The sequence below is a fragment of the Lipotes vexillifer genome, unplaced genomic scaffold, assembly GCF_000442215.2.
Source record: "Lipotes vexillifer unplaced genomic scaffold, Lipotes_vexillifer_v1.1 scaffold903, whole genome shotgun sequence".
NCBI classification, from domain to species: domain Eukaryota; kingdom Metazoa; phylum Chordata; class Mammalia; order Artiodactyla; family Lipotidae; genus Lipotes; species Lipotes vexillifer.
In genome coordinates, this window is record NW_006791919.1 from 1,567,750 (window position 1) to 1,584,688 (window position 16,939).

Sequence of the window (16,939 nt, forward strand, 5' to 3'; positions counted from 1 at the left end):
AGCTGAATATATTCTGCCTCCATCACGGTCACTAGTAAATGAAATTGTCTTCACAGTTCTGTCAAGGGAACCAAACTATTAACAGCTCTCCTAAGGTAAATCCTGTTATTTTTCAAAAAGTTGAAATTAATTGTAGATGTAGACAAACTCAGAAATTTAATGCATGTTTCTTAAATGGGTTCACTTGTCTTTATTGTTTTTAGCTGGTATTTAGCCTTAGTCATAAAATTTTCAAATTCAGAAGAGAAAATAGTAACTGACAAATCATTAACCAGAGATTATGAGAATCAAATAATTTGAAAACTCATCCCGTGTAACTGCATTGAGAATTGCGTATCTTTCACTGATGAATGTGTTTCTCTCACAAATACATTGCAAATGGTTCCACTGTCTCTCTTGTGCTTTTTCTAGACCCTTTTTGGACTGGATGATGTTTTGTGAAGTGTGTTGTGTTACTTACCTCGTCCCTTCATTAGCACTGACACGCAAAAAAGTGGTCTAGGGAGTGGGTTTGACAGGGTTCTTCTAGGTAACATTCACAAACCGCTGTCTGCAGCTGCATCCTATTTTTCTACTGTCACCACCACAATCATACTGTTATGTAAATACTGTATTTTCCTGGTGGGAATAAAGTTTCCTTGAAGTCTATCTCAAAATTAAAGCTAAAGTATATGTACTGCATTAAATATAATATGCACATGGTATTCCTTGGTATTAAACACAAATCAAGGCCTCCTCTCAGATTTTACATAAGATGATTGACATCAACCTGACTGGGTTTGCGTTGACTTTTGAAATTGAAATGATGAAGGAACAAAGATGACAGTTTGAAAAAATTGTTTCTAATTGCTAATATTTAACTATTTGGTATATTTTTGCCCCCAAAGAATGCTTTGGCATAGTTTCATTTTACTGCACCAGTCAAGAGACTTTGTTTACTTTTAAAAAGTATTAAAATTATAAAGTTAGTCTCTTACAAATAATATTTTGTATAAAGATTTTAAAAGTTACTGGCATTATGTGTAGGTTTGATGGTTTTTCTCATCTTTTCTTATGATTAAGCACAAAAATATATCAGTCCTTATTTTTTAATATGATTAATACCGTTTTCCTAAGTGTTACCCTTTCTTACCCAGATTAAGATAGGTTGGTGGAAGGGATCAGAGGAGACACTATTGAAACAAGCTATAATGAGTACCATAAATAGCAAACAAACGAAAGTCCTTTGGTTTTGGTGACCACCAGAGCTGCCTCCAAATGCAGAAATAATTTGGCATTTATTTTAAAATGAATTTCAGTACTGCTATAATGTAAATTTTTAATTTTAAAATACATGTAAAATGGGACTCTGTATTGTGTCCATAGCAGCATCTAAACTCCACACCTCCTTGATGAGGTGAGGTATTACTTCCTGAGAAGTTACTACACCCACACAAAAAGCTGCCATTCTTTTCTCCAAAAATGTTATAAGCGGGCTTCCCTGGTGGGGCAGTGGTTGAGAGTCCGCCTGCCGATGCAGGGGACACGGGTTCGTGCCCCAGTCCGGGAAGATCCCACATGCCACGGAGTGGCTGGGCCCGTGAGCCATGGCCGCTAAGCCTGCGCGTCCGGAGCCTGTGCTCCGCAGCGGGAGAGGCCACACAACAGTGAGAGGCCCGCGTAGTACCGCAAAAAAAACAAACAAACAAAACCAGCCGGACAGGTCCCTCTGCGTAAAAGGCATTGTGTGCTGGAAAAAAATAGTAAAATAAAAGAATTGCCAAGTTAGCTCTAAGTCTGGCAGGTTAGACGCAACTGTTGTTTGATGAGCTATCAGGATAGTGGTATAAGCTTGAATTCTGGCCTCATAGTAAATATGACTGTTCTCACCTCCCTATCTGTAGTATTTACATCTAGGAAATATACAGTTTCTTCATAACGAACATGAAGAGTTGTATTTCTCCAGGGAGTGAAGTAGATGATGCCCTGCCTAGCCGGTATGTTTGTATTTCTGTGTAATTGATCATTGTAAGAAGTCACTAAATAGATTCTGGCTAAGGGATGTTTGTGTGTTTTAAGAGTATTTCTGGTATGGGGTTTTATAAGCCTAGGACTTTTATGCACCACTCAGGACAAATTTCTCCCTTTTCAGGAAAGTGTCTTCTGAGATGGCAATAAATAGATTTTGCTATTTAGTCAGCATTCAGTGATGGAAGTCTATTTGTTGCCTGTAAGCTGAAATGGGATATTAAGTCTTAATTGAACGAAGCACTCCTTTCACATCTGACTACCCCGGGAAAAAGCTAGAAGTTGTTTTGAAAGCTCTGGTACCTGCTTTTTGAACTGGGATGCTGTGCCCAGAGTAAGGGGTCCTTACTCAAGTGGCTTCTTTTGTTAGTTAAGATTCATTCATTTATTAGTTCACCAGATATATATAGAGCATCTGCCATGAGCCAGGCACTATTCTAGATGGTTGGGAAACGAAGTCGGTAAACTAAAACAGACAAAGATCTCTGCTTTGGTGGAACTTAAGATGTTCTGAGATACTGGATCGTATGTTCTGGTACAAACATCTTACCTATTAAAACGTAAGAAAGCTTTCGTGAAGCAAACATAGCCAAAAGCTACAAATAATTTAAAGGGTATACAAAAATATACACAATTTCAAAGTAATGGCATTCATCTATGAAAGGGTGAGAAGATTAGATTAGAGATTTAGGATATCTATTCCAGTTCTAAAATGTCAGTGATACAGACAAATAAACACATTTGACTGCTATAGCAAAGCAAATTACTTTGTGACAAACAACTTTGTTGAAAATGGACAGCCATGGTATACGTGGTGTTCGTGTACCTTCTCTATGGTTAGAAAACCGTATGCTAACCCTAAACCAGAGGTTTCTGGCATTGGGAGTGAATGCCATTTCATACACCCATGGACCAGGTGGGAGCTGCCATTACCAGCTTGTCCTACGCAGACCCCAGTGTGGCAGCTCCACAAGTAGATGTCAAGACTTTCGTGAGAATACCTTCTCTTCTCATTAAAGGAGGTTAGAACGCTCCTAGTGAAAGATTCAATGCAGCAAATATTTACTGAGCACCTCCTAACTGTAAAAGGATAGTGTTAGCTTCTAAGAGGACTAGACACATGCCTGCCTGTCTTCTCACCTTCAGGGATGAACTTCTTACAGAATTTTCATCTTAGTCATTGAGGTAACCCCACTGGACACCGTGCATAGTACCTGGCCCACAGAAGGCATTAAAAATGCCTCGACATAGTTCCTGTGTTCAGTGGAGTTCCCAACCCAGTGATATAAGAGAAAACCTTTAAAAAAATTCATTTTCAGTTTTTTTTGATACATGTATTTATTAAGCTGTAAAAAGCAACACTACCTAATTTCATTTAAAATAAATATTTTCCAATTTCAGAATACTTACAACTTACAGTTTTAAGATTAGATTCACTTTGGGAGGTTCTGGAAGCAAATACATTCATAGCTGTACAATCCCCAGGAAGAATCTAAATCCAACATCAGGTCATTCAGTTCCTGCCAGGCAGGTAACAGCATTAAATGGTTGATAGCTAATCCAGCTCTGCAGCTAAAGGGCAGTGTGGGGCAGCAGTGGGGTACAGCACATTACACTCAAAGATGAGATGATAATTAGAACTGAGACCAGCAAAAACAACAGTGTATACAAAGCTTTGAATAAACACCACCATATAGAGCTCTGTGGTACAGAAAAAGCACATATGATCCTAAAGCCAAAACAAAAAGATCTTTGGAGTATACTGATGGCAGCAGTTAACAGCACAGTTAAAAGCATTTAAATCAAATGTACTCATTATTATCACCAGCCAACAGCAAACAGCCAGAACAGGAACCAGTGTACAGTCATAAATAACCTCATGGGTAAATAAGGGCACATTTAACTAAACCACAAAGATTTCACAAAATAGTTATGATCTGAGAAAAGATGAAATCTCTTTGTTCCCAAATAATAGTTAGAACCTCTTTTTATTAGAGAAAAGCCTCAAAATCATTGGTAATCTTTAAGCTGTGTAATTGAACCATCTTAATGTTTCATTTAAATCACACAGAGCAAGCTGCTGTTTGAGCAGTTATTTCAGTTGATTTCTATTAAAGAGTGTCTACCCCATAATATCTTTGGGAATAATGCTGTTCCTCTGCAGCGTTTTACAGATACCACCTGTCTGCATGTCTTGGTAGATCCATGAGGCAGGAACACAGCAGCAGGGCTGGACACCCACCCACCATACTCCCCACAGAAGCACACACACGAGAATGGCTTCATGCCTGATGCAGCTCAGTTAAGGAACACCGGCCGTGTTCCACCAAAAGAACACGTCTAGGTTAATAAGGGGGCAATGGCTGAAGTCACTGATTTAGACTGGAAGCAATGATCAAAACACTTGGAGGCTGCTGGAGTGGGAAAGGAGCCATTAGGCACGATAAAGCTTGGAAGCAGAGTGTGTGCTGATAGAAAAGGAAAAAAAAAAAAGGAATTTGCTATATTAATGAAACAACCAGCATTCATGTAGTTGAGGGTTCTGCACATTTCATTAAACACAGCTTCAAAGAAGTCCATTTGTGTGTGTGTGTGCGCGTGCGCCTGTGTGTGTGCTTAATATCAGAAGTCCTTATTAACATACCCTTTTACCTCTGAGGTATGACAGGGTAACGTATGTGTGCAGTTCCTCTGCAAGACAAACGATGGGTCTCGATTTAAAATGAAATGGTCTTATTATTAACTCTAAAGTCCACAAAAAATATATGACAGAAAATCAGGAGAAAACTGGAGTGATCTAGTGATCCCCCAAATAGAACAAATATCTTGATGCAGACTTTTAATGACAGGTTTAAAAACAAATGTTATTTGTAGCAGTTCCCATACCTTCATAATAACTTTGGTAGCTTAGAGCACTTCTGAATTTATCTTTATCCTGAAAGCTGAAAACTATCTTCTTAAAGAGCTGAAGTAGCACATCCCTTCCTTTTATTGGCCGATAAGTTTGACTAATTTGTTCTTAGCTTAGTCATTTGTGTCTGGTTCATCTCCTATAGACAAATGGCATAGTTACAGCTCGGATGCCAGGTACATGAGGCGTTTTCTGCTTATTTATTGTGGAAAACATGAAAACTGCATAGTATGCCAGCACCCACTTTCCCAGCTAAAGGAAAGAGGCAAATAGCTAAACATCTGGGAAGAGAGGCTGGTCTAAGGGGATATAGAAAAAGGAAATTATTTCAAAAATTATTTTAACTACATTCACACATATGTGTGATCACCAAACATATCTTAAACAGATTCCCTGATAAAATCTAGTCAGAATTGGTCTATCCTACTAATAGTTATTAACTATTATAATTTTTAAAGAGTCACATCATGAAGCTAGGGTGATGAGAGGAGATATTTCAAACACAGAACCATAAGTGCATATAACTGTTGAAACACTCAAACTAAATACGTATTTGAAGTCATGAAAATCACACTGTTTTGCTTCTAAAGGCAGCCTTGACTCATTTGGACAGACTGTACAACAGAGTTTAATTTATAAATGCATATCAGCAGATCATCACCATAAATTGAAAATTCACAAAATACACAAAAATAAATCACGAAGACCACACAGTTAAGCTAGCATTGGTAACTGTTTCTTTTACATCAAATTATACAATGCGCGAGGTAAATATTGCTCACATTATGGAGGGAGATTGTTTTATTTCTATTTTTTCCCAAAGAGATCAGATTTGTCCTGTGTGCACAATGAAGAAAACTCCAGTAACACTGAAATGACAAATGTTGTAAAATATACATCACTACCAGATAGAAATACACATGTTCTTCATAATCATTTTCCACAATTAAATAGGTAAGTGATTTAAATCTTGGGCTTAAGACCATTATAACAGTCCATCAAGATTCTTATGGACGGTTTGGTTCTCCTTTCCATTGTCGGAATCTCCTTGAGGCGTGTACTGGACTTGGTATTCCTGCAGGATTTTAAATACATCATGGTGTCCAAAGTGCAGCGCTTCATCCATGGGAGTATTATTCCACCTAAACAAGTAGCACAGCATGGACTGGGTCATTAGATAATTTCTGTACAAAGATGATAATCCAGCATTCTTAGATTTTAAATGCCGGTAAAAGAGCCATTCAAATTTATCTATTTAAGCAATATTACAAGTAATATTGAAGAAATGCAGAAAGGGATTTATAATCCAAAAAGTGGTATTGGAGACAACTTGGGATATGGGGAGGAAGAGAAAACTACCTTCTGCAAAAGGGTCTTGTTCACATTATCTAAGTGCTTATGAATGGGAAGTTCTAGTGTTGACAGATAAGATAGACACTAGTATTTCTAAATTTTAACTTCATGGAAAGCCCAAAGGATCATTCTTTAAATAGAATGTTCAAAGAAAAATCAGCTCTATAGCATCTATCACCCTAGCCTTTGGTAGAAAATTTGTGTTCCTGTCAATGTAAAATCACAGTAAATCTCAGAAGTCTGGTAATAACCACAGTCTTATTAGGGCTCAAATATACTTTGGAGGAGCAAGACTGGCCTCAGAGGAACTGACATTTTCTTCATCTCTGGTAAGGATGGGACTCTAGGGGCTCAGTTGGACCACTGCACAACCAGAAGAACAACTACCCTTTCCCTAGGAAGTGTGTTTCTGAGCTGTGCTCTTTAGAGTCATATAGATGAAGACTGGAGATAAGAAAAGAAGAGTTGCCAGCAGTGGTTAATCAGCTAATTAGCCTTTTGAAAGAGGAGCCAACACTGTAAAGCACAACCCAAGTAAATGACAGAGCATGATAATTAGCTCCCTAGCACAAACTATTAAGCTTCTCTTCTCATCCACTCTCTAGGTCACTTAGCTTCTCCATGGCTACCAGGCTCTCTGACTCCACTTTTTCACATGCCACTCTCACCAGCTTCTGGTTTTCCTTCTTTCTTTGTTCTTAACCTTTTACCTTCTCAGTGGGGCCCCAATATGGAACTCAAAGGTTTTTAAAACAATCTCATTTAAAAAATGTTTTTGAATAAAGTTTGGTAACCTGTTCTTAATTTTTAAAATCAGGTAAGTAACATTTTACATGTATCTCTGTGCTTCTCAAAAAACTGCTGAATTAAGTTGCCTTTTACTTCTACATTGGCCTTGATTAAGTTAGGGAGTCAGTGGCCTGAAACCGGGAGGTGGGGTGGCTTTTCAATCATCTACAGCATATAATTATCTTTCTGGAAAAACTGGATGTTAACTGCAAGTTATCTTTTTTTTTTACAACTCTTCTTTTCCGTGAGGTAATGCAAAATATCAGCTCTAAAGTATACACTAAATCTGCTCAAGGCTATTTTACAATTTGAGTTGACACTGATTCTATGAAATTGAGAAAGAAGACGTGTTGGTCTAGCTTACATTCTCAAATCATGAATACTCAGTTACCAAGTTAGTTACTGAGCTAACTTTTGCCTCTCAGATGGGTGTTTCTGCTTTCACATTCCTAGGGGCCAAGTTAAGGCAAAAACCAAAACAAAACATTTTGATCCTTAAACATGCGAAGCACAGTAAATATTTCCAGCCTGTAATAGCGTTTTACTTGGGATTATAAATACTGGAGGCAGGGGAAAACACTCTCTTCAGTTTCTTGCTCTAAAAAGAGCTGGTATGGGCATTACATTTGAGGATAAAAGGGAGCACTGTCACCCTAACATGAGGTTTTAGAATATTGCCAATAAAGATCATGATTTTAGGTAATCAAAGTGTTACCATACTTACAAAATTGCTAACAGTTTTCAGACACTGATGTCATAACTTTTCTGCATATCTTGCAAGCTGAGCTAATAAAACCCAAACCACTAATTTAAAAAATAGTAAAACCTTACTAAAACAGAAAGATCTAATAGCTAGAGAATAATCAACTTGCTCCAAACTTACTTCATATAGTCCTCAAATACCCAAACTCCTAATGATAAATATCAAACCTCTCCCACCAAATATTTTTTTTCCCCGTTCTTCTAAACCTTTATTCTCATTACTCACTGACTCATCCACTTATGTAACTCCAGTTATACAACATGCCAGTACATTAGTACAGGCTTTACTTTAAGCATATGCATATATGTAAGCTGCACTCTTACCCCTCCCTTGGCTATCCACTTTGTGAACAGTATTTTACCGCAGGATGAATGTCAATTTTCCATGTGGAGCAGAATATATTCCAGGCATATTTCTCCCACTCTATCTGGAGTGCCCTTCTCTTCCTTCTGTGCCCTCAAATCTCATCTCTTCCCCAAAGCACTGGTTAAAATTCAACTTCCATGAGGCTTTCTAAAACTGACTCCAACCAAATCCAGGAATTTCAACAAACTCCAATATATTCATTTTAGAGGTCTGTAACAGTAATCTCCTTACACATATTTCATATGCCCCTGCAAATGTTATCTTGTCTACCCTGTGTAGTCAAAAGGCCCATGAGGATAAAATTCCTATTTTATCTTTCCAGACACCAAGAATTGTTTTCTTCATACAATACAATGACTGACAGACTAACCAAGAAAATTCTAAGAGAACTTCCTTAGGTAAGAAAGAGGATATAGGAGAGAGAATGATCTACTGAACAGAAACAAGGTTTTGTTGGTTGCCTTTATAAGGCTCCATAGCAAGTTTAATAATGACTCCAACATATACGTAGTGGATTTAAATATACCACCATTTAACTATTAGAGCCCTGTATGATAAAACACTGGCTTGCCAATTATATGTTAGAAAGTAACTTAAGGGCTCACCTGTCCTTGGGGAAAGGATTTACTTTGCAGGCTTCCAGCAAAAACTTAACAACTTCAACATGACCTACATCGAAAACAAAACAAGCAGGTTTTAGTATTAAGTAGAAATTAAGTCTGAAAATAAATAAATAAATGAGTGGTTCATACATTACCCTCTGCAGCAGCTACATGGAGTGCTGTTCTAGAATCGTAGTCTCGCTGTTCCATGTCCATGGCTGACAAAGCAAATCTGAAAATTTGTTAAGTATAGCTATTCATTATATAAAAAATGTAATTCACTTTTGTGACATTTCCTCCATCAGTTCAGTCTAAGGTCCTGTGAGAAAGGTGTCATCCTTCACCAGGCTCTCTAATGGGACACCCTGTTCAACCAGTACACAGACACCTTGAGTAAATGCCACTTCACTGTTCTTCCTTAGCTTTGCTCTTTTTGGGTAAGAGGAAATGTTCACCATCTCTGACAGAATTAAGCTTCGTTACATTATTGTCCAAAACTCAAGAATGGTGGCACAACGATACCCTAAATTTGTGCCTCGGAAGGGCAAGAAACTAACAACTATACTAAAGTTAAATGTTTTCACTAAGGCTCCCATTCTTTAACATTTTACAGTCTACAGATTACAAGTACTAATCAGACTTTAAAATTAAAAAAAATAAAGTGCACATTTTTATTGAAATAAAGGTATGTGAGTTTCAGGTATACAACAAGTTGATTTGATACATTTATGTATTGCAAGACGATTACCACTGTAGTGTTGGCAAACATTCATGTGACATAATTTTCATTTCTTTTTTGTGAGAACAATTAAGATCTAGTCTCTTAGCAGCTTTGAAGTTTACAATACAATACTGCTGATGCAAGTACTAATCACACTTTAAAATGAAGGTGGAAATTAAGCATAGACATTTTTCCACCTTAAAGTTCAGTTGTAACTCTACAAGAGACCTTATGTTAAGTATACAGTCCTATATGACCTTTCCAACACTGGGGATCTGCAGAACACCAAATACCCCTATTTGCTCACCCCCCTCACCTCCAAAGATGGACAGTGGTGGGTAGACGGGGATTGAAATGTCATTGTCCAATTCCAGTAAAACACTAATACCAATTAGCCAGATTAATTGAACAGTTACCACTTGGGAAAACAGAGGACTGGGCTTTTCTAGGAGGTTGAAAAGGAAAGACTGTACAGCGAGACTAAGGCACTGGAAGTGAGAACTTAATATAACTTTGGATCATTTTTATTAGAGGGAAATGGAAGTGAGACTTTATTTAGCTTTAAAGTGGCCCTTTGCCCAGAAGCAACTTCATGAACATCTGTAAGCCGTATGCTCACCCACCCTGTTAACTAACATACCTTCGAAGTGCAGATACATCACCAGTATATGCAGCAAACAAAAGGTTTATCACCGACTTTACCTGTGAAGAAAAGAAAGTTGAGGTATCCACAGGGGAAAATAAATACATAGAATGTACAACTGTCACCAGGTAAGTGATTTCCATGTGCTTTGAACACTTCAGCTGGGTCACACACAAAAATTTATCATAAGTATACTGCTGTAATCACAAAGAACACACGTGTGTTTTTTTCTTTTTAAATAGACGATTATGAGGGGAAATCCAACAATAAAGAGACATGAGGGAAGGAATGGAATGATATCAATTGGCACAAAAGAATGGAAACTTCTGTGAAACACACATAGTTGGGGCAACTGAAAATTGGAACCTTTCTCATTTCGTATGTCTCAGTGGTGGGAGCTGACTTGTATACTCATAAAATTCACATCACATCATTATTAAAAACTAAGTCATGCTATATAAATGTCTAATCCCTGCCAACAATCCCTGTCCTCACCAATCACTGGCTTCTTTGGAAATCTTCAGAGACAACATTCAGTATTAATCATCTGAAACTTACTATACTTTGGTGAGCTATATTTCCCTGGAAAGGCAGTCTTCAGTTCAGTGGCCAGGCAGTACAAATGGGGGCATTCTCAGAGCCTATGACACTGCCTCGGCCCAAAAGGTGGATAAACTCCCAAAATATTAAGTCATTGACATTGAGTGCTCCAAGAATTCAAAGTGTATCTTCTTTTGATATTATCCGCTTTCTTGTCACTAATTAAGGAAGAGGCTACTTATCCTAAAGGCCACTGGATTTTGGTCGGCTTTCATAAAGACTATCCAACCCTGTTTTTGAGAAACCAAACTATTGAACATACACTGTTTGTAAATACTTCATAAATCCCCACTTTTGTCTTAAACTTTGCAACTTCAACATTCATATTGATGATCCAACTGATATTGGACTCAGTGGTAGAAAACAGTTAACCTGGAGGGATGGAAAGTAACCCAGCTATCCACAAACAAAGCCACAGCCCTGGAAGATCTAGATCTTAACCTGGACATTCTACCTTTCCACTACAGCTTCCCTTTCCCACAACCTGTGAACTTTTAAATCGAGCTGGAACTAACCATTGCTGGACTTCCCTAATTCAGCATTTTCAAAATGTGTTCTGCAGAAACTAGTCCACAAAGGCGCCATGAAAAAAAAGGGTTCCGTGATCAGCTATTTTCTTAAAATATTAAATCCCCTTCTTGGAGATACAGAGCCTTTCGTATGCACATGACAAGTTCTGCAGTACAGGAACTTAACCAGCTGAGCACGCCCCCCAAATTTTACTGCTACTTACTGTTATTTTTGAGATCACTCCAAAAAAGCCTTACTCTTAATCTTAGCTTCCCTTCGGGCTACCCTTTACTACTCCTGCCCAGCCTGCACTCTGCCACTCTCCTACTAACCCCAAGTCAAGAACAGTTTTCTCAATGTGGGTGGGAGTTTAACAGAATCACCCAGAATGTTTTAAAAGTATATGTAAGCATCTCTCCTCCCATTTCTAGTCGTCCTATTCCCACACCTCAATTTGACACATTTTAGGGGATACAATATTTTGAAAAAAGTCTCCAGGTGATTTTGATATGCACTCTTCTGGGTCATGAACCACGGTTTCAGGTGCCCTTAACGTTTAAAAATTGGATAAATTTGGAATTAATTCCCTTGTGCTCTTGGGCCCACAGAAAAACACGATGGGCTATTACAAAATTGTTCTCCATATTTCCAACGGGTTTCTCATCACTGCTTGACAATTTTTTCTCTTGTTGGTTCCCTTTTATACTTTATTGAGACCTTTAATACCAGTGGTGACCCCCAAAACATATGACCCCCTAACCACAACTTTACTAAGATGATAAATTGTTTCCATCTCTCCTTCCTCTCTTATGCAAAACATCGGCTTCGAATACCTATTCTCTCTTCCTTTCCTCCTTTACTGGTTCCCTCATCTCTGCCTTAATACAGACACAACCATCCTATTTTGAAAAACCAATATATAACCCCATTGTTACCCCCTTTCAGTGCATGTTTTCTGAAAGTAGTTTATATTTTTAATACCCTGCAAATTACCTTCATACCCACTATTACCTCTCAGTAGTTCCCTCAAGAGCTTCAGCACCTTCCTTAGCCCTGATCCTTTCTGACCTCTCCAACATGCCCCGCCCTCACTCCTTGTCTTCCATAATGCTGATTACCAGGGTCTTCCTCCTGTTGACTGCTTTGCAGAATCATTTCCCACTTTCCACTGTCTGATAATACCCGTACTTCTTGTTTTTCAACGTAATTTCCCTCAAAGCCTTCATATATCCCTTTGGGCAGAATGACTTCCCGATACACATCTTTAATCTAAATCTCTATTCCTAAACCCTAATTCTACAGCTCCACTTGCTTGTCATGCTGTCACTTCAAACTCAAACTACAGAGAGCAAACCTCTCTGTAGCCCCAATGGCCTGGCCTCCAAAAGTCCATGTCCATCTGCCTACTTGACACTGCTCGAATTAGAATTTGATTTCCACCACCTTCCCTCACCCCAAGTTAGCTCCTCTTGCACAGTCCCTCATTCTGGGATGACACTACAATTTATCCAGTTGCTGAGGCCTAAAACTGAGTCATGATCCAGGGCTGCAGCATTTGATGGCACAGACTGAGCCCCCCACCAGGATGCCTAGCCAAGAAGGGGTACTCAGCCTGTGCTCCTCTCACCTACCTCTGGTGCCCAGCACCCAGGTATGTCTATGGGAGGAAGGGAGCCCTCTTCACAGAAACGTGCTGAGAGGGTCTGCTTACGCCAAGAGGCAGAACTAGCTTTTTCTAATTCCCGCAAACCGACCATATAGACTCTGGGAGTATTCCTGCATTCGATTTCATACAACCCACATCTAGCTCAAACGCATTTGCTCCACCTCCAAAATATATTTGGAATCCCACCACTTACCACCTCCATCACTATCAGCCGAGGCTCTGAGTCACCACCTTATGTCACCTGGCAGACTGCCTCCTAACTCTTCCACTTGTTCAACTCTGCTGCCACAGGGATCTACTGAAAGCATAGATCATGGCACTCCCAGTGACTTTCTGTGAAACCTAGAATAAAATCCCAACTCCTTACCATGGCTTTCAGGACACTAAATGCTCTGTTCCCTGGTTACATTGTGCATCTCAGTGTGTATTCTTGCTGGTCCTCGGGACACTCAGGGCCTACACTTGCTGTGCTGCTGCCTGGGATGCTCTTTCCCCAGGTAGTGGGGAGGCTCCACTCCTCACTTCATTCAGGTCTCTACTCAAATGTAAGCTCACTGACTCTAAAACATTGCCCTCTTTTTCATCACTCCTTATCCCTTATCTTGCTTTTCTCTTCAGAGGACTTATCATTATCTGACATATATACACTTACACACACACACACACACACACACACATTTCTTGTCTCCCCTTCTAAACATACGGTCCAAGTGGGCAGAGACCTTGTCTTTTCTCTTCCCCACTATAACCACAGTGCCTACCACACATAAGTACTCATTAAATATAGGTTGACTCAAATCAACACACTGTACAAGTTAAACTTACACAATGTTATACGTCAATTATATTTCAATTAACAAGTGTTGACTGACTAAATCAATATTCTCTCCAGAAGCATCAAATATTCAAATTGCTACCAGCATTTGGGGATTAAATTGTAATCATTATTAATTCTTCTACCTCCCTTTTACTTCTTCACATATCATCTACCACATTTATTCAATCCTCCTAACTGGTGCCTCTTCTTCTAGCCCTTCTTCCAGCCTCCAAAACCTTCCCACATACGTCTAATCATCTTCTCAAAATGCTGCTGTGACAACTAAAGGTTTCTCAGCAAGGGAGTATCCAAAAAAAGAAAAAAAAATCCCCAAATCATTCCTGATAAAATTTAAATTCATTCGCCTTGCATTCAAGATTCTTCAGTGTAAACCTCAACTTCAACAGAGTAAAAACTGGTCTCTCTCACTACCCTTGTTTTGTTTTTCTCTTGGTGCCTATGCTCCTTTCTTTGGAACATCTAGATTCCTAATCAAATCCTTCCCTTCCCGCAAGGGCTAGCTTGAAAGCCCCTTCCCCCAAGCATCCCATCCAGCATTCACTATCCATGCAGCTTGTTGTCAGTTACCCACATAGTGCTTTGTGACAGCATGTGCCAAGGAGTCATCAGTTACATACCTTCTGCTCCTACTAAACCATAGTGCATACTATTTATTTCCTGAAAGTACCTTTTCTCCACCCATTTCTCACTGCAGTGTTATTCTTAATCCCTTCTCTGTGAGCCCTACACCAATCTCTTAAATCAGAAGTCATCTCTATTACATTTGCCTCACTATGGCACTATCACATATGGTATATTTACTTGTGTTTCTTATCTCCCCCACTACTCAAGAGAAATCCAGAATTCTTATGTGCAAACCATTGATATATTAACTACCCATAGTTCTTACTCTTTAAAATATATTATCCTTCTAAGCAATAAATCCTTGACCTACTTCAGTTACTGTATGCATGAACTACATCCCTTTTTTAAAAATCTGTGTTTAGACCAAGCAAGTTTGAAGATATTTTATTGTATATCGTATATACCACTTAGTCACTTAATTATTCAATATTTCCAAAGCTCTAAAAGAAAATTCCTTATTAATGAGACCCAAGAAAGGCTGATTTTAGGGTATAATCAATTTCTTGAGGGTATGCTACTAACACTTTATTCACAAGCATGTTTCAGCTCACAGAGAAGTATAAAATGTGTCATTCACTCCAAAACAGAAAAACACTAGGAGGCAGCACATGCACAAACCACCATTTAAAACTAAAACTACAAATGCCTCTTTACTCTAGCAAATAGCCACCGATATTTTTAAGGTTTGCGTAAATCAAGAAATGAGCTATGAGTAGAATGCCAAGAAAGACAATGGAACAGTTTAACAGTTTTGAGACAGCAGATGGAGTGTTATTTCACTTAGGGACAGTCCGCTTCGTGGCCTGTTAAAAGAGTTCCATAAATACTCCTCAAACTGACACACCCTCTGGAATGACTGCTATGACAAACCAAACTGAAGGAGAGGACAACCTATAAGATGACTCATCCAACTCCAAGCCAACTGTTGCAAAGGATGTAGGTGTGCTAGCCACTGATCAAGCCTCATTCTCCTAATTTCCTAATGGATACTTGAGTTATCTTAATTTTGAAATACCTGTCAAGAAGGCCAGGGTCCAGAAAACAGTGAGTTAACTAACAGTAGCTGCCAGAGGCATGGAGCCTCTGTTTTGATGAATCATTCCTCAGTACAAAGAAACAGAGCTTATACAGCAGAACAGTACCCCATGTAAATCAAGGACTCTGAGGTCTAATGTATGTCTCTGCCTAGCAAAAGGAAACTTCACTTGGGCAGGTAGCCACTAAAAGTTTATAAATTAAATGTTAAGTTCTCCTTTTATTTGCAGATTTTCCAGTACTACTAGATTTTCCTTATCAAATATCTTTATCGGAACCTGCCAGAACCAGACAACCTTATCTTAGTTTATTTGTACAAAGTTATGACAACAGTGGAACAAAAATGTAACAGTTCATATGAGTTCATTTAACACTGGCATGCTTGGCATATCAAAATCATAATTTTTTTTCCCAAAAAAGCTAGAAGCAGTTATAGATTCTACCAATTTTACAAGTCTAAAACATGACATTCCTCTCTCCAATCCTATCATTCTATTTATTTTGAGCCTGTTTAAAAGTTGAATTGTGTATCTTATGTATCTTTTGGATCTTCCTCCCAAATACCCCAATTCTGTACAAGTAGGAATTTTTAGAATTACATAAGAATAGTACTTTGTATTTATAGTAATTTATAGTGAATGACCTTGAAAAATTCAACATAAAAAATTATAACTGTTTTTAAACATCTTTGACAGGCTTGCTGTAAAATATATTTATTACTACCACTAAGGTTAAAGGTCTTGGCTCAAGGTCATATAGCATATGAATTAGTAACGTAGCTGGGATACATTTCCAATTCTTAATAGATCTCAGACTGTATCCAAAGGATAGAAGTAAACTAAAAGACTAAATAGCAATTTAACTTTAATCCATAAAGATCCTTTGCCAAAATACTGGAAGGAAGGAAGGAAATATGGGAGGACAGGAGTGGAGAAGGTAGAGGAGGAGCGAGATGAGGGAGGGAGGGAGGGAAGATGGATACGTTGGCTTGACACTTTACTCCAAGTATTTTATTTCCAATTCTATTACCAGCTGCAAAACTGTGGTTTCCCTTGCTTTTCATCATTAGTTTCTGTCTTCGGACAAAGACCAATTCGTCCTTTTGGAAAGGCTTTAACGAAAAAGCAGCAGGTAACTGAAAAGCCATCCTTCTGTCCCTACTATGTCCAGTTTGACGTAAGCTGCTCTCTCGTTTCTAGCTCACTACAGTATCTGTTGCTGTGGAACGGATACTCTTCTCCATCTGTTGAATAAACCATCACCACTCCAGATCCAATTCTGTTTTAAATGCTTACCTCCAACTTGGCTTTTATAGCCTTTTAATGAAAATAAATTTTCAGCCTTCTTTCATAAATATTTTTCTTAAGGTCAGGTTAAAAAATACAAGCCTGTATAGTGTAGCTAAAGAGAAACTTTAAATTTCCAGCAAATGTAAATTAACCACTTGCCAACAAGGTTAGAAATATAAACCTGTACAATGTGTATGTGATCAAAGATATTCTCTCTTTCCC

At 38.4% G+C, this 16,939-nt stretch overlaps 1 protein-coding gene across 1 annotated transcript in view; it reads right to left on the reverse strand.

Annotated features, from left to right (window-relative positions):
- Positions 1–5,903: 5,903 nt before the first annotated feature.
- The window catches only part of LOC103069404 (glutaminase kidney isoform, mitochondrial), a 43,468-nt gene continuing 32,432 nt past the window's right edge, over positions 5,904–16,939 (reverse strand). The window contains exons 9-12 of the mRNA XM_007464961.1: positions 10,153–10,214; positions 8,947–9,023; positions 8,795–8,858; positions 5,904–6,060 (exon numbers count right to left, since the gene is read on the reverse strand). Coding sequence (XP_007465023.1) covers positions 5,904–6,060; positions 8,795–8,858; positions 8,947–9,023; positions 10,153–10,214 — 360 coding nt within the window. The remainder of the gene's footprint in view (positions 6,061–8,794; positions 8,859–8,946; positions 9,024–10,152; positions 10,215–16,939) is intronic.